The sequence below is a fragment of the Talaromyces atroroseus genome, assembly GCF_001907595.1.
Source record: "Talaromyces atroroseus strain IBT 11181 chromosome Unknown scaffold_18, whole genome shotgun sequence".
In the NCBI taxonomy this organism is placed as follows: domain Eukaryota; kingdom Fungi; phylum Ascomycota; class Eurotiomycetes; order Eurotiales; family Trichocomaceae; genus Talaromyces; species Talaromyces atroroseus.
In genome coordinates this window covers 79,362-99,948 of record NW_017971450.1, presented here as the reverse complement: position 1 = coordinate 99,948, position 20,587 = coordinate 79,362, and the positions used below count along the sequence as shown (strand labels likewise).

Sequence of the window (20,587 nt, the reverse complement as noted above, 5' to 3'; positions counted from 1 at the left end):
GATTCATGGTATTTATCATATCTTGGTAAAACACTTTCATTTCACCTTCAAACAAGGGACATTGTTCAGAAAGCGTAGATACCCGGGATGCCCCAGGATCTGGATACAGGGTCAGGCCAGAAACGTAGCAAGTCAAACTCAGTCATCCCCTTCGAGTATGTTCATGATGTCATCATTTGCATTGTGCATTTCGCACTCACCGGTGTCATAATATCCATGAAGATCATCAAGGAGCTTCTGTCTGTCTCTTACTTAGGATATGTTGAGGAATTGGAAATCCCAGATCAACAATCGGTCCAATACTGCAGGTCATTGCAGTCGAAGTAGCTTGTTTGAATTGGGTAGGGAGATGAAAATACCAAGAGATCCATATCCACAAGACAACGTCTCGCGTGTACGATGTGGGGATGTTCATCTCTAAGGCATTCATCCATTTTTCGGCTAAAACATCTCTCATGAAGGCTCAATTGGAGTAGTATGGTTAGGATGAGAGTATCGGAGAGAGAGAAAGAGAGGTTCCATGTTGGACGATGGCAGCTTATTTCATGGAGCTACTAAGAGCCCTACATTATTCTGGAATTATGTGATTGAATGATCACGTTCCTCGCGAGATAACATTATTGCGATATGGAACAGGATAAAGTATCTTCGGAAAATTGTTCCTGCAAAGTTTAATGTAACTCGTAGGAAGCTGATATCACGCTTGTATCATGCCTTCGACTTGGTTTGCCCCTTCGATTGGCTTTAGGTAAGCAACACGCCTCTTGATGAAGGCCTCAGCATCGATTTTATCGCCCTCAAGTCTGGCCGCCCCTCCATCCAACGTTCCAGACTTAATAGACATTATTTCTGGCGCCGAATCAGGCTGACCATAGAGGGACGATCCACAATCTCCACAGAAAAAGGTGTGATACATATATCCAGAGTCCGCCATATACTGGCCAGATTTGGGAGTGCCTGTAAAAGAGTCAGGATTTGTCCCACATAATATTATGCGCGAGGGGGGAAAGGCAACTTACCCGATAGGATCTCAAATGAAGATCGCGGAATGATAAAATTGGTAGTGGAGGCTCCACCGCTGAACTGTAACGCTGTCAATACTCTACCACTTTTGAGATCGGGGACATTGAAAAGAGTTAGATATAATTATCAGTAATGTATTTACCTTCTGGCAATTCAAGCAATGGCAAACTGCCTTCACGATGGGCTCAGCTGCGAAAAAAAAAAAAAAGAGATTAATAGCTTCGAAGTAGAGTCAAAGACGTTGTTACACTTACCAACAGCCTGGTACTTGATTTTGCCGCACATACAGCTTCCAGTGAGAACCATTTTGGCGGTGTTGATTGTATATCAATCAATGAGTGTTTGAATCATCTATAAAGACTTGCAAGTTATTTATACTTATAGGGTAAGCTGACGTTTATATACCCTAGAGTATAAATTAAATTTTGATGTGTTGAAAGGGCAACAACTATTATTCACCGAGTCTCGGCGAAAGAAGTGGTTACGACAAACACCGTCATGGATTCTGAAAAATATTGTATCGCCCCGCACAGCCAAGAGGCAACAAGCTCCGGCAGCGTTCCGCCATGCACCCATGCACCCTGGCTCCCATGGAAAAAAAGGTCCTTCCCATAATTTCAATGGGACTGTAACTGTGATTTGAGGCAATAGGCAGTTATCCTCCGACCATTTCAGTTTGTGCCGGTGTTTGATCAGGTCGGTGTTTGATACCCGATCAAATGCCGATTCAATTGCCTTCGCTGACATCATGACCACATACCGTGGGGACTGATGGACATCGGTCAAGGAGGACGGCCGTAGGTTTATATAAACTTACAGCTCGTTGTGTTTAAGAAACAGAGAAGATAATGACGCATCTTATATTACAGCTCTCAGGTATCTCTCAATTCTTGTGTTCGGAAGGCAGATCTGACTAGCCACGATGGCCGCAGTTACAATGAAACAGTGGACTATAGCCCATCCAGACAAGGACTTCAGTGGCATGAGCTTGGTGGAAGCGCCTCTTCCTAAGGTTGGCAACCACGAAGTGATGGTAAAAGTCCAAGCAGCAGCTCTCAATTACCGGGACTGCGCTATAGCCAAGGTAAGACCATCGTGCCTGGCATGGTTCCAAACCCATGCTGACTAAGACCGCCGGAAGGGAACATTTCCCTTTGCCCATAGATATCCTATCGTCCCCGTTTCAGACGGAGCCGGGGTGGTCGTCGAAGTTGGCTCCCAAGTGAAAGAATTTAAAAAAGGCGATAATGTGATAACCGTCTTCAACCAAGGACATCAGTACGGCGACATCGATCCCTATGCTGCGTCAACCGGAGTAGGCGGGACTATTGACGGCGTCTTTCGCCAGTATGGAGTATATGACGAGTCAGGATTGGTGCAAGCACCCAAAAATTTGAGTGCTCTGGAGAGTAGCACCCTTCCAGGGGCGGCACTCACAAGCTGGAATGCTTTATACGGCCTCAGACCCCTTAAACCAGGACAGTATGTGTTAGTCCAGGGGACGGGGGGTGTCAGTGTCTTTGGGCTGCAGGTATGCTCATGGTCCATCTGCTCGACCGGATTTATTCTTGATCCGAGCGACCTAGAAAACGAAGACTGACAAAAATAACCTGGCTTGCAGTTAGCTAAAGCCGCAGGTGCAACTGTTATCGCCACAACTTCTTCAGAGGAAAAGTCGAAGAAATTGAAGGAGCTAGGCGCTGACCACGTCATCAACTACCGGAATGTTCCAGATTGGGGTGAATTGGCTCGTCAACTCACCCCAGGCCAATCTGGAGTTGACTACATTTTGGACATCGGAGGCACAGACACACTTGAGCAAAGCCTTAAGTGTATTAAGATGGATGGTATTATTAATCTGATTGGCTTCCTAGGCTCAAGTGATAAGCCTCAGCCCGGACTTATGCTCGCGTTGGTCAACATCTGTACAGTCAGAGGTATCTACGTCGGTAGCCGTGCCATGCTCAAAGACATGGTTCGTGCTTTTGAGGCGAACGAGATTCATCCTGTGCTTGACCAAAAAATCTTTGATCTCGAACAGGGTAAACAAGCTTTTGAGTACTTGGTAAGCCTTCCAAAGTCCTTTTGTCCGCATGTGGGATTGTATGCTGATTATATGTGAAATAGGCAGCTCAAAGGCATTTCGGTAAGGTTGTTGTTAATATCAACTAGGCAAAATATTGGACAGTTACCTACCGACGGATATAGCCATTCTAGGTTATTACGGATGATATAAGCGAGGGGAAGCGTGGGATTTCGTATATTGCTTGCCGATTAAATTGGCCTAAATTTGCCTCAACTTGAATCCAGATAACAGAATTTGGAATGACTATCTCAGCTATCCACAATCCTTTATTTCCACCCCTCATAGCCCCTCCGATCAAAGATGTTGGAGTTTCATGTTGAAAATTATACAGCTATGTGGAATTTCATGTCCAATGCACCCGCCATCGTCCTTCCTGCAGTATATAAACCTTGTCATTTGACACGAATTCAGGTAACAAACACTTTGCACGAAGTTTGCAGTTTTTTCCAGCTCCGGCAGCATTTCCCATCAGGGTCTCAACTTGGCGCACCACATACTCCTGAAGTATATAACCCGCAAATTCCCTATATGTTCACTCTCCTCAAAGACGACCTTCAGCAGCCCACAATATTAGCGACTCTTTTTTCAAAAATAGTGGATTCGATCAACTCACCCGCAAGGCGAAATGACGCTAATGCATTTAGTTAAGGATACAACCTGCGGGACAGGTAAAACGATAAACTAAAACATGGGTGAGGAAGAATGCACTGTGGTCTTTTTGGATGATTATTCCATAAGGCATATAGATGGCGGGGTGACCTCCTAGTTGTTCTTCTATCCTATGACAGTGGAGAAGCGTCCACGTGTGGAATACTACCCATCGCTTCGCCTCCCCCCACCTGGCGGTTGGGAGTCGGCCCGGGCTCAAGGGCCAAAAAAGATGAAGCATCGTGTAAAAAGATTTGACAGTCCACCAACGCTATATAAATGTCATATAAAAACTAGACATACACTAAATACAAGCAATGTTTACCAACTTCCCCGAGTATCAATAAAAAAACCGAGGTCTTGAGACTCCGTTGAGGCCCGCTCTTCCGCTGGCTCCTCCGCGCCGAGGACGTGCCTCTTATGAATCCTCAATAAATCACCATCATGACGGCGTTTTATGAGGCGATTCGCATCTTTTACGTAGAGTGCACCACTGGTTTTAACCTGCCGTTTTGTAATTTTTTTATTCTTGCGCTCTACGGTTGCACGAACCTTCGCAAAGCTCTCACGGTGTAGATCGCCTAATTCGGCTAAAGTAAGGCTGCCTTGATTAACCACTTTTATACGCCGTGAGAGGCCTGAACTTGCTTCGTCTAATATATTCTTTATACCGTCAATTGATTTCTCAATCTTATTGATGTAGCGACGTAGTGCAGTAGCGGTTGACGTTGGCGAGATTGATTTTGTGGCTGGAGAGCTGGGAATAGTGTCATCTGCTTCACCATGAATTTTTAGCGTATCTCCCTCAGCAACCATAGCCTCAAAAGCTTCTTCTGGTGAAGGCATTTTATCGAGTATAAGGCTTGGATTAATTGGCCAAATCCCTCGTTCTCTCCAGCCATTCCGAATTGTACTTAGGGTTAAGGTTTTGAGCCGAATATCATGCAATTCTTCAAAAAAGTCGTTTCTATCGAAATCAAAGCCCGCTAGGCGCGCAACTTTGTTCACAACCCTCCCATGAACATGCTTATATTGCTGAAATGGGACTCCATCAAGAGGTTGTAAAAAATGCGTAGAATGCGCAGGAAATCGGAATGGCCGGATGTGAAAGATTTCACAATATTCAACAAACTGCATAGTAAGATGAGTTGTATGATTATCCATGAGAAGTAAGCGCCACGGAGGCCCTAATTCTGACGGCTTTGTAAAATGATGAAAATGTTGAAGCCATTCAAATGCAATCTCATCCGTTATAAATCCATTCTCTGCAGGTGCAACTAGCCAGTCGTCATCTTTGAGATGGCTATACCATTCCTCCATATGGACTTTGCCTTTTGGAATCAATAATGGTGGTATAATCTTTCCTTCAGCGTTTATACACTCAATGACAGTAATTGATTCCCGAGAAGACAGGCTAGAGACTCTTGATGTTTTTGGGTATGCTGTAATGACTGCTTCGTCTTTTCCACGTCCGACAATGAATCCGGTCTCGTCAAAGTTCCATAGATTTTTGAGGGCGAATTTTATAGTCTTGTATAGCGATTTTGAGATTAATAAACCAGCGCTCAACCTCACCGTAGTGCTCCGAAGCAGTACGATCCTTTTCTTGAGGCTTTTGTACAATTCGTACGTACTTTTCTGGTAAGCGGTCTTGAAAGTCGTACGTCCACATTTTCCCAACGCGGGGAGGCTCTTCGGAGCCAGTGAAATCTTTAGCAAGCAAATAATTCGCACTTGCCTCAATTTGATCGCTTGTAGGTGACGCACCTATATTATCTAGATACTCAAGCCATAGAAAAAGAGCTTTTTCTTGATCTAAAGATAATACGCGGTTGGTTGGGGGGCGTGTTGAGCGAGAGGGTAGGCCATTCCACCGACGGGAGAGCTTTTTGCGAGACACCCCATATTTACGCGATAATTCGCTAAAATTCGGTTTTTTTTGTGTTGCCACGCGCTGAGGATCTCTGCGATCAAAGCCTCCTCCGTTTTGTATAGGCTAGGGGTCATTTTGGCAGTGTTTTTGACGTTTGTAAATGATGGGTTGAGATTTTGAAGATTTTGGCCCTTGAGCCCGGGCCGACTCCCAACCGCCAGGTGGGGGGAGGCTGCGGTTGGGAGGCGAAGCGACGGGAACGTAGGTTAAGTAGAGGTCTCTTTTGGGTTCCCACCTTTTTGCCCCTGCCTGACCTGGTTGGGCCGGTGAGACGAGGGAACCTGAGTTAGCCCGCAGGAAAATCCACAAGCGCAACTGAATCCACTCCATCCAGAGAGTTGACCGCGAGTGATTTGAAGCTTAATGGAGTTTGTAGAGGTCCTCCATGATCAGTTCTGTTTTTGCCACAAGTGGGGACGTGCCGTGCCTGTTGCTCTGATTCAATTGAAAGATGCAGGCAGTAAACCCACTGCAAATGTCACGTGGAGCGGCGGGGAAAAGTATGAGGCAACTTGGCCTACTAAACTAAACTTCCTCGAATCTTGTCTTTCCGGTAGGCAGGTTTATTAAAATGCAGCCACTGACTTCTTTTACGTCTCGACGAGCCCGAAGACCGCCAGTGAGGGCGGCCTGTTTAGCCTGGTTTTCACCCTCTCTCCTCTGGAGGTTCTAGTACTAAGAGTTGCTAGTCGTTCTTCCAAGACGCGTTGTGATGGATGTGAACCGTGCAGCAGTGTGAGTCAAGATTGGGAATACAAACAATAGACCGAAAATTGAATATCCTAACCTATCATATATGTAATACTTATAAACGTGCAGTGCTGCAAGAGGAGCAAAGAGTGCCATTACCAGGCCAGTCGGCGAGGTGGTCCGCGAAAGGGTGCCAAATACGACAATTCGAAGAGGAATACGGACATTGATGCCTCCCGGCTTCCACAGGCACCAACCAATTCCGTTGGCTACTCAGGTAAGATGGATACCCGTATGTCCATATCCGCCTCTGACCGAAAACCAGTGACAGCCCCTGGGAGTCAAGCAGACCCCTTGAACGTCTCAGGGCTCGTCAGTCCGTCCAGTGGAATCCAGAACTTTGTCAACTTATCGGGTATCCTTTCAGTGACTGATGGTGTTTGTCGTTGCTGGAATCAACTATACCCAGATGAGGGACAGCCAAATCATGAGACAGCTGCTCCTGGGAACCCGACAGCTTTAACAATGCGAGCATATGAAAACGAAGCAGATATGTATGTAATGCAGTCAGGTCAAAGACAAACAGGTATGGCTGACCATTTTTTCCGCTTTCTTTGATCCTTTTGAACAGTCTCAACGCGTATTACGCTTTCATTCATCCATACCTCCCACTTTTGCCCCCACCGGTGGTCCCACAATATGAGGATTGTCCGGTAATTGTACGTATGCAGGAGGAGAACTTCACTTCTCCCAGCAGGACGGTTGTGCCGTACTGGCCGGTGTCGCCACTCAGTCTGGCATTGAGCTCTATATTGGTGCTTATCCCACCTGCCCAGGATGTATATTCTGCATCCAAGACAGCTCTGAGACGGGCGTATTCCGAAATCTATGCGAGCTCTGCTCTTGAAAGTGTCAATAGAGAAGTTGAACTTCTTGGATTGACTTCGGGAGTGAGTAGGTCGGGAACTAATCTTTCACAGTGCACGCGCCGCCCATTTCATCCAAACGCACAATTGGAGCTTGAGGCAATTCAGGCTCTTGTCACTTTGAGCACATATGAGTACTGCCAGCGCGGTAACATCTCCAAGATGCGCCTCCGGACAAATCAGGCGGTTACGACAGCAATGGACATGTCGCTACATGATCTTGGCAAGGAAACTATTGAGATACCTGAGGCACAAAGGCGTGCATGGTGGATGACGGTAATAATCTCATATTCAAGGCTTTTGGCTACCTCTAACCAGAATTCCAGATGTATATGGCCTATTTCTCCTCAGTTTTGAACGTCTCCGTGAGCTGCTCTTATGTCAGATCTAGTGAAATACTTATACCTAACTGGACACAATGCCAGCCACCTATTATTTCGGTGGATGATCCAAGAATAACCACACCATATCCCGAATTCCTTGTACCCTTAGAGGTTTGTCACCCTACCTTCTCCCTTGCGTAGCTGTGAGGAGCGTGATTAACTTCTGCAGCCTTGGCCGTTGATTCTAAAAGCGCAACGGGCGCTCTTCAGTTCAACCAACATGTTGAAAGGCTTCGAAGCGGGTTCCAGAGTACTACCGGCTTCACTGTCCGAAGAAAACTTCCACGAACTCAACATGTACTTACAGTCATTAATGGTTGAATCAGATCACCCGCTCCCAATGATGGACCGGCACGATGCAGAAGCATCTGCGGTGGAAGGTTTGTGGATCATCGCTCGCATCTTGATTCACACGTAATACCCTGGTCTCCTCGTTACGTAGAATGGAGAGAACTGACTTTATCGTTAGTGCGCGGATAAGATTGCATCGTCTCAAGGCGTTCCTCGATGCCCCGGTCTTTCTGCAAAAATATTGCGGCCTTACGTCGATAGAAGGGCCTGATTCGACTCTCAGCCGCTCCATTAGCCGAATTAAAGAATTGGAGGGCATTTTCCCGTTCACTGAACAACAGTCCTCATCAATATGCCTGACGTCGGCTCTCGCCGTGGCTAGATCGTTCAATCGTCTTCCTACGTCCCTTCCAGATCCCGCTGATTCAGATCCATCTGCCGAATATGTGAGAATCGCTAGAAGCAACAAATATTCAGCGGCATCCCTTCACAGTTGTCCTCAGATGCTTCCTTATTTCGCCTGCTGCGCAATGCAAAGTTGCTATGCTTTGTTGATGGTGCTCTATAAAATACGAGCGTCGAAAGCGTCCAACCGACTGTCGACTTGTTACCACCTGCTAAACAATCCTACACCGGGCACGGAAGTTCAGGATTCTGAAAGGCTCCTAGAGGAAATCAGGCATGCTGTAGAATCACTCAGAATGTCTCTTCTCCAGAATGCAGTGTTCGAAGGGGTTGACGGCATGAGCAGTGAAATTGAGGGTGCACTCCTTGCTGCTTTTCCTTACTGAAACCAAATGTTATTCCTAAAATGTGGCGCACTATGTTGATGGTTGTAGCGGTCATTGGTGGACTGCAATTGTGATAAGAATTGGAAGCGGATAGTTAGTCTTCGAGCAGATGCTTGCAATTCACAAGTACTTTTGCAATAACAAGTAAGCTAGAATAATAAAAGGACTACTTCAATTTTGTAAGGGTCAGCGCATAGCACTGCGGACTCTGCTATCTAGGCTGACTATATTCTATTGCTGTAGTATTTCATACTCTTAAACCATACTGCTGCACCGCCAGAGTCCCCTAACCGGTACGATACACGTACTTGAGAGGCAAATTCTTATGTGACACGAGCCGGTAAAATGCCAAAAAAGAAGCCCAAAGCGGGTTCGCCAGTTCAGGAATCATAAGCCGCCTTGAACTCTTCGCTGAAGTCGTAGTCAATATAACCACGGCGTTCCTGGCGCGAGTAAAAGCCATCTCTATCATAAGGGCGCAGGTCAATACCAGCCATAATCCTGAAGGGTAAATCAGGGTTTGAGGTGAATGGCCTGCCAAACGCAAGGATAACTTCGTGGTTCTTATACTTCTGGTCAACAGCTTGTTTGGCTGAATTTGCCGTGTAGCCCCCAGCCACCACAATAGGGCTGGCATCGCCATATTCGTGAAACAGGAAAAGCAACTCTTCCGCCGATTGGGCGTCCGCATCACCAGAAACCCGAGATTCGACTAGATGCACGTACGCAAGTTTTAGCTCAGCCAGTTTCTTGACCAGATAGGCGAACTGAGGGATCGGATCGCCCATGCGCATGCCCAGGAATGTGCTCCAGGGACCCAAACGCAGAGCAGTTCTGTCAGCTCCGATAACGTCAACAACAGCGCGCGTCACCTCAAGCGCAAATCTTGCACGGTTCTCAATACCTCCTCCCCATGCGTCCTCGCGCTTGTTACAGGTATCTTGTATAAATTGATCGACTAGGAAACCATTCGTTCCATGAATCTCTACACCGTCAAAGCCCGCTGCGACAGCATTCTTAGCGGCTTGAGCGTAGTCGCTAATATATTGCTGGATCTCAGCCTCAGTTAACTCCCTAGGTGTAGGGGAGTTGCTGTTCAGTGGGGATGCGCTGCTAGAAACCAAGTCATAACCTTGAGCCTTAAGGACCTCAGCGTCAGCAGCACGTCCCAATGACCATAGCTGAAGGTAGACATAAGAGCCGTTGGCATGTACCGCGTCCACCACCTGTCGCCACGCGTCAATCTGCACATCGTTGTAGATTCCCGGAACGTTGGGGAAGCCTCCAGCTTGCGGACTAACGAAGGTAGCTTCGGTGATAATCAAAGTGCCAGGAACGGCAGATCGTTGCTCATAGTAGTCCTTGACGATTGGAAGAGGAACGTGAGAATCGTCAGCACGGAAGCGGGTCATAGGTGCCATCGCGATGCGGTGGGAAAGATGCATACGCCCGACCTTGACAGGGGAGAAGAGTTGGGACGCAGTCATCGTGATCATTCAGGTGAAGTATGGGACTAGGTGGATTAACTCGATCTTGAGAAATTTCAGGAGGTTCTTGGGTCTGGTGCTTTTCCTGTTTTCTTAAATTTCCGATTGTGGAAGGCACCTAAGGGATGCCAAGATCAATCTATACAGAACATTGGACCTCCACACCGAAGCTAATTGATCATTCACCGACATTCACCGAAGATACCCTCACTTATCTCGCGGTGCAGACTATTCAGTCCGGCTGTGTTCCGGGCATTTTATAGATTCTTCCAAGAGAATCTCCCGCATTTGCTGAATCAGATGTCCGGTTATTCTGTTATGGAACTTTGGGGCAGATATTGATATTGTCTCAGTTTGGGTGAACGATACCGAAGACGTTGGGGATGAGCAAATACACCAATCATTAACAGTGCAGTAAACAAGCAAATCGTTAACTCCCAATTTTCGTATATATTCGGCCTAGAACTCTTTTAACATAAAGCACAATACGAAGATCATTGCCTCCACTCTCCGCACAACAAATGCTGAATAATTAGAGTTGCGGTGATTGATGTGCTTGCCACCCAAACAAGTCGAATTTGAGTTCAGGCTCGCAGCGTGAAGACAATGGATTTCCGGCGCTGTTGCTCTGATGCCCAATTAATAGACAAATGTACACCCATTAGGGATTTATTAAGACCAGTCACATCTTCGCAGATAGATATTTATAGGGCATGCTAGGAAGCTCAGCGGTAGGTTTAGGGGAGTTGGCCTATGCAGTACTAGTACAGCGAAACTCTGATATTTGTTGACAAGAGCCAGCTCTCGGTGTTTGAGCATGGTCAAATGCCGTGAATAACCAAGCAAGGGTCGGTTACACTCTATAACGAATACTTATTACTATTAGCACTGGAACCACCTGAAATAATCCCATCAAGAAGAACGGGGCATTTCGGATGTTCGGCTACCAATAATAGTAATAATTTTATATGACGCGGGGATTTCAAAGGCCGAGTGCCAACTGTTTGCTGGCCCAATAATTCGAGTCGGGTTGACTGCTTGACTTGATCGAGCTACCAGCTTATGTTTCATTTTTACTATCGCATTTCACGTGGCATCACCATCGTAACGGCTCGCTCTATGACGACTGATTTGATTTATCAGCGCAAGGATCTCTGATACTACGATATATAAAAGCGCATCACTGGGAGTTCAGAACAAACGCGTTCATCCGCCTACCTTAAAATTTAGTGACGAGTCTTTCAAAAATGACACGTCCAGGTAATAAAAAAGGACCGGGGGGACATCCTTGGATTGTTAATCACTTTTCAGAACGGTGGGTTGCAACTCTTTATTGGGCGTTGCGCTGTTCCGGCATTTTATCCCCAGAGACATGAAGTTGATAGGTTATAGGGTATTGCAGGATCACGGCTCGGCGTGGATTACCCTCTGGGACATGCAACACAACGACATGTGGGATCGTGGAAAGCCTTCGCCAGCGTCAATCGACCTCATTGAACAACGAGGGGATCTATTCCGGCCTCTGGCGCCTGATGGTCGGCGTAAGAAAGCGTTGGTTCCGGTAGGGCATCTATGATTATAAGACGTTGTCTTAGATCCATTTGACATTCCTAGGGTTACTAATATTCATTCCATGAAGGGCAGTGGGCATGGTTACGATGTAGTTATGTTGGCTCTTCATGGTTTCGACGCGTATGGTGTTGAGATATCTGCGACCGGAGTGGCAGCAGCCCAGAGTTACGCCTCAAAGGAACTGCAAAGCCCGCAGGCGCAAAATTTCGGAGAGCAGAAGAGTGGTTGCTCAACAAGCCCAGGCAGAGCCACTTTCATCGAAGGTGATTTTTTCGATTCGGACTGGGAGCCCAGAGCGCTGGAAGGCGGGGAAGCTTACTTTGATATAATTTATGATTATACGGTCAGTAGCGGTTTGCACTTTTTCATATATTTTGAGATAACGAAACCTGATCCCTTGCAGTTCCTCTGCGCTCTGCACCCCGATATGCGCCGACAATGGTCCGAGCGCATGGCTGAGTTGCTGCGGTCGGATGGGTACCTGGTTTGTCTTGAGTTCCCGTTGTACAAGGATCCAGCGCTTCCTGGTCCCCCATGGGGCTTGCAGGGGGTACATTGGAATCTGCTAGTGCAAGGCGGCGATGGTATTGTCAGTACTGGTACAGCCCCTGAGATTGCAAACGCGGGCCAGCTCAGCGGCGCGTTCAAGAGGGTACTTTTTATAGAGCCAGTTCGGTCATATGATATTGGGAAAGGGACAGACATGCTGAGTGTTTACGCACCAAAGTAGTCGGTGTATGTTGTTTTACAGCCTATAGGTGACGGAGAATGAGTTGTCTAAATGAATGGATGATAGTAAGGTTCAAGATTCTGACATCGGCGCTATTCAGACAGTCGGAGTAGAGAGATAACTACCTTACAGACATTTGTGTGGGTAGTTGCTGAAACTGCTTGTGGGTCGCAAGGAAACAGTTGCAAATTCTCTGCCTCTGCCATATCCGTGAACACCGCCATTCCTCGAAGCTTCGTGGAAGACTTACACCATTGTTATCCATTTCTCAAGATGGCTCCCCTCCCAAAAAGTGTCGAGTTTCGTACTGTCGATAGGATTATATTATGAGGTTTGTTCTATGCTCCTATAGGAGATGGAAAGATGCTGTGTATTATTATAATCTATAGGATATTTCTCTTATTATTCTATCCTCTGAGATAGTTATGATTAAGAAATTATTCTATATAGTTTTTTGGCCTTAAGGAGTAATTTCTTTCTGATTTTACTGAGTATTTTTATGATGTAGGTTATATAATATTTATATATAATTACTGTAGCTAGAGTTTGAGTGATGATCTTCTATATAATATAATTAATTTAACTAGATAAGCTATAGACTATTCTAATATATTTGATTATATGTCTTTGCTACTATAAGTAGATCTGATTAAAATTGTGTTTTAGGGGAGTAGTATAGATAGTAGAGTTATTATTTTTATTATAGCTTTTAATAAGTATATTGTTGGGGTTATAGTTTAAGTTCTGTTTGTTTTTAGTAAGGTTATTGATTTCTTTTTATAGATATATTTTCTAATAATATATATAGACTGGAAAAGTATTAAGTCTGGCTATTTTTTTATAATGATTAAAGTTCTTTTAAAGATATCTGAGTCTGCTGAGAAGGGTGATTTGGAGGTTTTAATAGGAAAGTTTAATGTAATTTTATATTTAAAAGAATTAGTTTAATGTGGGTTAAAATAGAAATTAGAAGTAATTTTGCAATTAGTTTTTAATATTTTAATCTTTAAGCTGTAGGCTTTTATTTATTGAATTTCTCTTATACTACTTCTAATGATGGTTGTAGACAAAAACACCATTATGCTTGTTCCTTTGCAGTTAGAAGTGTTTTCCTCTGCTTGTGAACCAAAGACATTGGCTGTTATAAAATGCTAATGAACGAAGTTCAATTTCACAAGACTCCTCGCTACCCAGCTTCACTATGAGCGAGAGCTGGAGTTACTCTCTATCCTGGAGGCTTTGTCTGGAGACATTCCCCTGATCATTGCCACCGTGGTGGAGGGTGCCATGTCTGTTATTCAAGCTGTACTGACTGTTGTTAGCTCTGCACTATAGGCTGTTGCAATGGATGCTGTGATAGCTGTACAGTTAAGCCTGAGTATGGTGATACTATAGAATATGTCTCTTGGACTTGGCAAAGTCTGTTTTGGGTGGGAAAATAACTTAAGCTGGGACTGTCGTGGTCTACTTTTTAATATTTTGTCTGTTGTGCTTGGTATATTGTTGGGAATTCTGAGCTTTTTCATATGGCAGTTTTAATAGATTGAGAATAAGGTGGTATCTGCAATCCTTGAGATAGTTTGGTGGTTATTTATTGTGGGAATTATTTTACTTCTCTTGTTCTTTCTCTTACTTATCTTCTGGGAATTTCTGAATGACATGTGGTGGTGGGCTTTGATAATTTCCATAGGATTTGTCTGCGTGGTTGTGTTATTTCTGATTTTTATGGTAGTTATTTTTATTGTATAGTCTGATATTTGTTATATGATTGAGGATGCTTTCTTGATATTTGTGTAGGATGGTAGTGCTAGTAATCTTATTTTGGTTGGATTTATTTTTTTAGTTCTGATGTTTGGCATAACAGTAGGCATCACCTTAGTTTAGTTCAATGTTGTACTTATTCCAACCCTTCTTTTTCGGCTTTTAGCTAGTTTCACTGCTGCCACAGGGAACTGATGATGCCACAATGTATTGGCGGTACATCACTCTCCCAGGCTAAGGTATGGATTGCCAAGCTAGTCCATACCAGATATCGAGCCGTTCTAGCATCCTAGGATGCTCAAATCCAAGATGTGCCTGTGCATCATTCTTGCATTTTCCATGTTCTATCACGGCTTATCATATTTTCAGAGACTCACAGATAATGGTTCCAGCCACTCTCCATTCAGAATATATGTACATTCCACTGCCAAACTAACCTAGCCGTTTTCCCTTCCGGATTAAAAGATTCGTTGCTGGCATATTACACACTTCCACCTGACTGGATTGATTTGTTTGCCACTCTCTATAATCTTTTTTTCTTCCCTCACCTCCAATGTACAACTGTTTTATGAGCGCGGAATTACTATCCACCATGAATGTTATACATGTTTTTAATGTGCTCATGCTTTTGAAAGTCTCATTTCTTGCAGAGACCATCAATGCCTATGATCAGGTTCGTACATACCATCAACAGATAAAATGTTGCTAATGAATAGGTTAGGTATATGGCCCAATATCGTTCTACGCTTGGGACCAACCACACTGTATGGGCAACTGTATGGTAGTTAATTGGGATGATGCACTACCTTACTACGTTTCGCGAAATGTTTCCAGTCCCTTTGTCGCTCACAGCTTTCGCCTCATTGGGCGGGGACTGACTGGCAAAGAGCAACTTGACCTGTCTGTTGCTCTCAATAGCAGCGATAGACTCTCAGAGTCCGATCCACTTGAAATGAGAAACCCATACTGCACCTAATTCTTACAATCATATACTGGTTTCAATGGTACCATGGATTGCCATGATGTCCCTCCTTTTACGTGTCAACGATTGTGGATTAACAGCGGGTTGCCTGCTGTTTCTCAACTTTCTTCTGTCAAATCGACCATGGCCTCGAGCTTCACCTGCCAGATGATTTCACTGCCAGCACACACCGCATTGCCTACATCGTCCTCATCTGTAAAGGCCATAGTCAGGTCTTCTAGTTCTGGACCAGCACTGCCAGTACACAGTGCATGGCCGAAAGGGTCCTCATCTGCAAACGTCAGGGTCAGGTCTTCCAGTTCTGTACCAGCACTGCTAAGCACTACATCCAAGTCGACCTCGTCGCTAACTCACCTGTCAACCGTCACTGCAGCACCTTTGCAAACCGTAATCCAAAGTGTTCTCGTTGTTCTTAATCCCGAAACCACCTACTCTACAACATACCATTCGACCCTGCGAGATTTTGATAGCCCGCAAACGGTTGGATTTTAGATGCGCACTACCGCTTACCAACAGAAAATCCTTCTACGCAAACTGGTTTACTTGTTGACAGCGTCATGGTCAATTTTTGTTAGTGATAATTGAAGATTAGGTATTGGTTGTTAACAGATCTGGAAAATGAAACCGATGGCCTAAACTGCACCGAAACATAAATTTTTAGCGACCCGTAACTGGTGAGCCGTTACCTGTATCTTGTCGACATGACGAACAGCATCCCGGTCATGCGTAACTATGATTTTTGTTTCGATATCAACCCCGCTAGTGGCTTCGTCCAAAAGAAGAATCTTCGGTTTCTTTAAGATGTTTTGCGCAATTGACAGTCGCTGACGTTGGCCACCTGATTACATTTTGAATCGGGCAGGAATGCTACACGCAAAGGCCAAGAGAGCTGCATAACTGGAACAGCTTTACTAAGACGGAGAGTGGACTTTGAATATGTTGCGGTGAATCTTGTCTACGTTGCAGTATGCTGGGTCGGAGTTCTGCCGCACAAACAAATGGCCAAAAAGTTGCTCCATGAAGAAGAGAATACTTGTTAGAATGGCCGAGAGAAATGAGGATTTCTTGCGGCTCAAGACAATGGAGATTTGAAGGAAGAGAACGAAGTTACTAAAATTACATCAAACTGGCAAAGGACATCGACGGAAAGGTAATCTACATGTCTCCCAACTATTCTCACGCAGCCTATTTTTCGATATAGACAAAAGGGGTTCCCTTATCCCAAGCGATTCCTTTTCTGTACGTTTTTGTCTAGCCTCCACGCCAACTCCACCAGCCAGTAGCTTTTTCTTTCCAAACACACGAACTCCGTCTGGTCTTTAGGGGCCATCGTCAGATATTGCCACGACGATCCAAATAGATGCGTAATTTTTCGATCTTCTTCCTGTATTCTATACCTGAATCAGATTATGTCTGATAGATTTTGACTGGCTAGCTTACCAACTGTGTCCCCTAACATCCCTGGATCTGACGGCGGCCACCCGGCCGGCAATGACGAGGAAGCGCCAGCACTGGTATGTCATCTCTCCTTCCATGTCAATAGCGTTTTGGTGTGAGTTCTCTCAGGCAATAGCTGATCACTAGGACTAGCTGTTGACTGATCATAGCGACGAGAAGGGCTAGGAGAACGAGGCGGCATCTGCGTGGCGCCAATGTGTTCACTCAATGTATCTCTGAAGAAGTCTCTCTCATTATGATAAAAGTCTCTTTCTTTAGTTAAGAATTGGAGTTATTCATTGAGCTGGTTGACCCGCTGTTTAAGAGCAGCCTCGTTCTTCTTTTGGTTGCGAAAACTTCTTGAAGTATTACTGTTTGTTTTCTGTTTTATGGCTAGGCTTCTTGGTCCAGATCTCAAGTCAATGGTGACTGGTATCTTAGTACTGCCATCGTACTGGGCATAATTGCCTGCTTGACTGAGTAAGTCGGTTGAATGGTGAGAATGTTGTTGAGGCGGCGGGTTCTGGCCGGGGGTTGAGATGACCAATTTTGGTAAGTAGATTGAGTGCTCAGTGGATGTTGCCGTCGAACATGATGATACTAGTCCGTGTCTTGGAGTATTGTAGATGTCTGCAAATGACTGGTGCACAGATGGTGATTGAGATACTGTGACTTTTTCTGCACTAGTACCACTGTTGCTTGCGACGGACCCAGTACTAACATGATTATTTCCACCGACACCAGCGTGACGCAGAGCAGGCAAGACGGGTGTAATAATACGACGAGGAGGGTGAGTTGGTGAATCGAACGATCCTCCACGATATGGTTTGGCACTGATCAACTTCGAGATGGGAAGGGGTGAAGAAGAGCTGCGTTGTGGAGGGGCCGGAGGTACTGTAGGAGGAGTTCGAAGCAGCTCCACGGTCGTGTGGGTGCTCTTGTTGTTGCTATCTTGGGTAAGTCGTTTGTCAACCTGCGAGTTATCACCCTCGGTGGGATTCAAGAGGGAGTGAACTCCAATAATTGAACGGGCCTGTGTTGAAGATGTTTGTTGGATTGGCTGCTTGAACAAATGATCCTGCTTGGCTTGTTAGAGCTATGTATAGAATGCATGATGATTATGTACCTATATTAGTCTGGAGATGAGAAATTATGATTGTACAGATTGTGAGGACAATTTTAAGGATTGGTCATATTCATGTTGCATATTGTGCGTGTATGGGCTGGCGCTTTTATATGTCGCAGTCAGGGATACGCTGTGACTATGATGTGGACGTTTATTCTAAAGTGTGAACTGGAGGTCTGGCTTTAACTAATTTAGTCTCTCCTAATGGTTTTATCAAATTACTAACTGTCTTAATTTCTTTGGTGGGAATCTATTATACCATTCCCAAAATTGGAATCTCTTAGCTTGTGTGATATGCAGCATGCATGGTCTATTTATTTCTACTATGGTGGATGACTAGTGAAGCTCGAGCGCTGTGTAAACAAGTTATTTTTATAAATCTAGTGATGTAGTATCCTAGTTTGGGCCACTCCTATCTGCTGAGTCCAGGGATTTCTTTATGAATATTGACTGTCTATGTGGCACACATGTGATTGCTAGCTACTGCTAATCTTATAAATAGATATTGCACTGTGGAAAGATATTAATAGTAATATTTATGGTTAATGTAGAGAAATAGGAGAGAAAGTGTCTATGTTTTATTTAAAGGTCCTGCCGCAAAATCTTTTGAAAGTGCGAAAGAGAATATTGATAATAAACTAGAAAGGAGCATTAATTGATAAGGATTGAATTATTATTTAAAGATTCTAAAACTGAATTGCTAAAGATGCAGCTTGAAATATTTATAATATGATGTAAGTAGGGATGGAATTTAGAGTGTTTAGGAAAAAAGAAATATCTGTGGGTATTGCTGAGTTTTTAGTAAGATGTGGAATATCTGATTATTTATATGTCTGGTTTGATATTATCGCTCTTGCGCTAGTATATAGTGTGTGGGGGACCTAAAGAGTAAGCTTGGAGAGGCTGGCTATATATGTTCGCCTTTTCATGACCTCGACGATCTGAAAGGTCGGGGACAGTGAAAGGTTGAGATGAATAATCTACTTGAGGTGACATTAGGCTACCAGCTCCATGACTGTGGTCGACTGGAGAACCCTGACATGCGGGATATGTACCCGTAAAACCAGCGGGAGGACTCGCTTGCGGATGAGCTAGGCTAACAGCGTATAGATGGCTTGTTGGACCGGTCACTATGAAATGGTCGTGTGTGGAAGTCAATGGCAGGGCTGGTGTTGGTGCATAGGCGAAGGGAGGATGGCCGAATTCAGGCGGCGTGGTCTGCATCGGGTTCGTAAAGTTGAGATTGGCACGCATTTGGAAGCTTGGGACAGTTTCTTGCGGCGGTACTTGCTGGGGTACACTATCCATCTCTAAAGGGCTCTGAACTTCAAGATTCTCTTTCCGTGGCGAGGAACTGACGCTCTGAGGAGGAGTCATCACTTTGGGTTCTGATTCATCCTCATATTTGTCGTAGTTGGTAACATAAACTTGGATGGTTCCGTCTGGGCATAATCAGCATTCTGTTGCTTGATGAAGTTCTCTATACATACCAATTTCCATCCTCAAGTACTGCTTCTCAATCTTTTTAATGTGGATTATTTCATCTAATATTGCAGTTTTTGCCTTATGGTTATCTTCAGGTATAAGATGTCTCCTGATGTCGCTGACAGCTTCTTCAAGTAACTCTACTGTTACTCCCTTACGAAGCAGGTTTTGGACAAGATGAACGAGAAGCTCCACACGTTCTATATTTCGTTGGTCAGTGAATCAGTTAATTGGGACTGGGTAATCAACAGATCTTACCTGGTTTTCGAAGATGATCGGGCTCCCTGTGTCTAACATCGTGAGGCCACCAATCAGGCTTTGTGCCTTCGCCACCTTTGTATGGGTACCCGACCTGCTTACGAGGCTCGATAAGTTTGATAAAGGTTTTAGCCAGTAAGCGGCAGTTGAGTTGTTGCAATTGTTTGAAAGCCATGGTGTAAAACTTGGTGACTTTCTTCGTGTCCGCAATTTGTAGGGGAGACTTATTGTCAGAATCTCCATAGGCTTCAACAACCTCAACATTTAGTGGCTTATCGCGATATCCAGTCCTTCGCCGCTTTGATCGTCTCCCGGGATGATCGGTAGTATGCGGAGAAGGTAAGGAATCCTGTCCATTCGGCCTAAGACCTTGTGCGAATGCGAAGGCGTCTCGTGCACGCAAGTCGAAAACAGGTACAGGCAAATTTGACATTTCTCTGAGGTTAGCCACAACGCTGTTTTTGATATAGATTAACCTTCAGCAATGATGAATGTGACAACGATGGGAAAGGAGAAAAGGCGGTAAATGGATACGCCCGTTAGCGATTTTGGTTGGAACAAAGAAAGCTAAACAAGGACCGGGTTGGTTGGTTTGAAGATTCCCCTAGCAAGTTGACTGGCTGCATATCATGAACATAGCATGCGAGTCACATATGATGTATCACATTGCTATCTGAGATGACGCTTGCTTCCAATCATAATATTTTGCAGTCAGTTGCCGCAAATCTCCAGGGGATGGTCACACAACGCTTTCAGCATAGCTGCTCTCTGTTGCCAGGGGTGGTTTGGCCGAGCTTTCGCGTTTACAAATAGTTTAAGGTCTGATTGAATGTACTGTAGTAGACTGCATTTCGGCTACAATCAGCAGCACGCGCAATCTGAGATACAGGCTCAACCAACTTCTAGGCATATCGCATAGGAGTTGACTGTTGATCGTGGAAGGGGCGGTGCCATAGTAAAAGGCTGTTGAGAAATTGA

At 44.8% G+C, this 20,587-nt stretch overlaps 8 protein-coding genes across 8 annotated transcripts, besides 2 other annotated features; 3 read left to right on the top strand and 5 right to left on the bottom strand.

Moving 5' to 3' along the window:
- Positions 1-697: 697 nt before the first annotated feature.
- UA08_09140 (hypothetical protein) lies at positions 698-1,329 on the bottom strand (the record flags this gene model as incomplete). The annotated part of the gene is made up of 4 exons (XM_020264122.1): positions 698-957; positions 1,020-1,083; positions 1,166-1,212; positions 1,278-1,329. The coding sequence occupies 4 exons, from the start codon at positions 1,327-1,329 to the stop codon at positions 698-700; spliced, it is 423 nt and encodes a 140-aa protein (XP_020115682.1).
- A 616-nt stretch (positions 1,330-1,945) lies between these two features.
- Positions 1,946-3,254, top strand: UA08_09139 (hypothetical protein; the record flags this gene model as incomplete). The annotated part of the gene is made up of 5 exons (XM_020264121.1): positions 1,946-2,107; positions 2,165-2,554; positions 2,645-3,088; positions 3,151-3,169; positions 3,232-3,254. The coding sequence occupies 5 exons, from the start codon at positions 1,946-1,948 to the stop codon at positions 3,252-3,254; spliced, it is 1,038 nt and encodes a 345-aa protein (XP_020115683.1).
- A 634-nt stretch (positions 3,255-3,888) lies between these two features.
- On the bottom strand, positions 3,889-4,603 carry UA08_09138 (hypothetical protein; the record flags this gene model as incomplete). The annotated part of the gene is made up of 3 exons (XM_020264120.1): positions 3,889-4,028; position 4,061; positions 4,310-4,603. The coding sequence occupies 3 exons, from the start codon at positions 4,601-4,603 to the stop codon at positions 3,889-3,891; spliced, it is 435 nt and encodes a 144-aa protein (XP_020115721.1).
- A 37-nt stretch (positions 4,604-4,640) lies between these two features.
- Positions 4,641-5,008: a repeat region (Identified by RepeatMasker using a combination of RepBase library and repeat library created with RepeatScout).
- A 55-nt stretch (positions 5,009-5,063) lies between these two features.
- Positions 5,064-5,161: a repeat region (Identified by RepeatMasker using a combination of RepBase library and repeat library created with RepeatScout).
- A 1,241-nt stretch (positions 5,162-6,402) lies between these two features.
- UA08_09137 (hypothetical protein) lies at positions 6,403-8,107 on the top strand (the record flags this gene model as incomplete). The annotated part of the gene is made up of 7 exons (XM_020264172.1): positions 6,403-6,423; positions 6,510-6,934; positions 7,012-7,330; positions 7,361-7,582; positions 7,633-7,671; positions 7,732-7,800; positions 7,859-8,107. 7 exons carry the CDS (start codon positions 6,403-6,405, stop codon positions 8,105-8,107), a joined length of 1,344 nt encoding a protein of 447 aa, XP_020115720.1.
- Positions 8,108-9,151: 1,044 nt separating this feature from the next.
- Positions 9,152-10,258, bottom strand: UA08_09136 (Chanoclavine-I aldehyde reductase; the record flags this gene model as incomplete). Its single annotated transcript, XM_020264171.1, has 1 exon — positions 9,152-10,258. The coding sequence occupies one exon, from the start codon at positions 10,256-10,258 to the stop codon at positions 9,152-9,154; it is 1,107 nt and encodes a 368-aa protein (XP_020115717.1).
- Positions 10,259-11,630: 1,372 nt separating this feature from the next.
- UA08_09135 (hypothetical protein) lies at positions 11,631-12,560 on the top strand (the record flags this gene model as incomplete). The annotated part of the gene is made up of 3 exons (XM_020264170.1): positions 11,631-11,799; positions 11,854-12,173; positions 12,234-12,560. The coding sequence occupies 3 exons, from the start codon at positions 11,631-11,633 to the stop codon at positions 12,558-12,560; spliced, it is 816 nt and encodes a 271-aa protein (XP_020115716.1).
- Positions 12,561-15,401: 2,841 nt separating this feature from the next.
- UA08_09134 (hypothetical protein) lies at positions 15,402-15,862 on the bottom strand (the record flags this gene model as incomplete). Its single annotated transcript, XM_020264169.1, has 4 exons — positions 15,402-15,618; positions 15,658-15,679; positions 15,748-15,756; positions 15,814-15,862. The coding sequence occupies 4 exons, from the start codon at positions 15,860-15,862 to the stop codon at positions 15,402-15,404; spliced, it is 297 nt and encodes a 98-aa protein (XP_020115719.1).
- Positions 15,863-18,724: 2,862 nt separating this feature from the next.
- Positions 18,725-20,042, bottom strand: UA08_09133 (hypothetical protein; the record flags this gene model as incomplete). The annotated part of the gene is made up of 3 exons (XM_020264168.1): positions 18,725-19,308; positions 19,357-19,551; positions 19,610-20,042. The coding sequence occupies 3 exons, from the start codon at positions 20,040-20,042 to the stop codon at positions 18,725-18,727; spliced, it is 1,212 nt and encodes a 403-aa protein (XP_020115718.1).
- Positions 20,043-20,587: the final 545 nt, after the last annotated feature.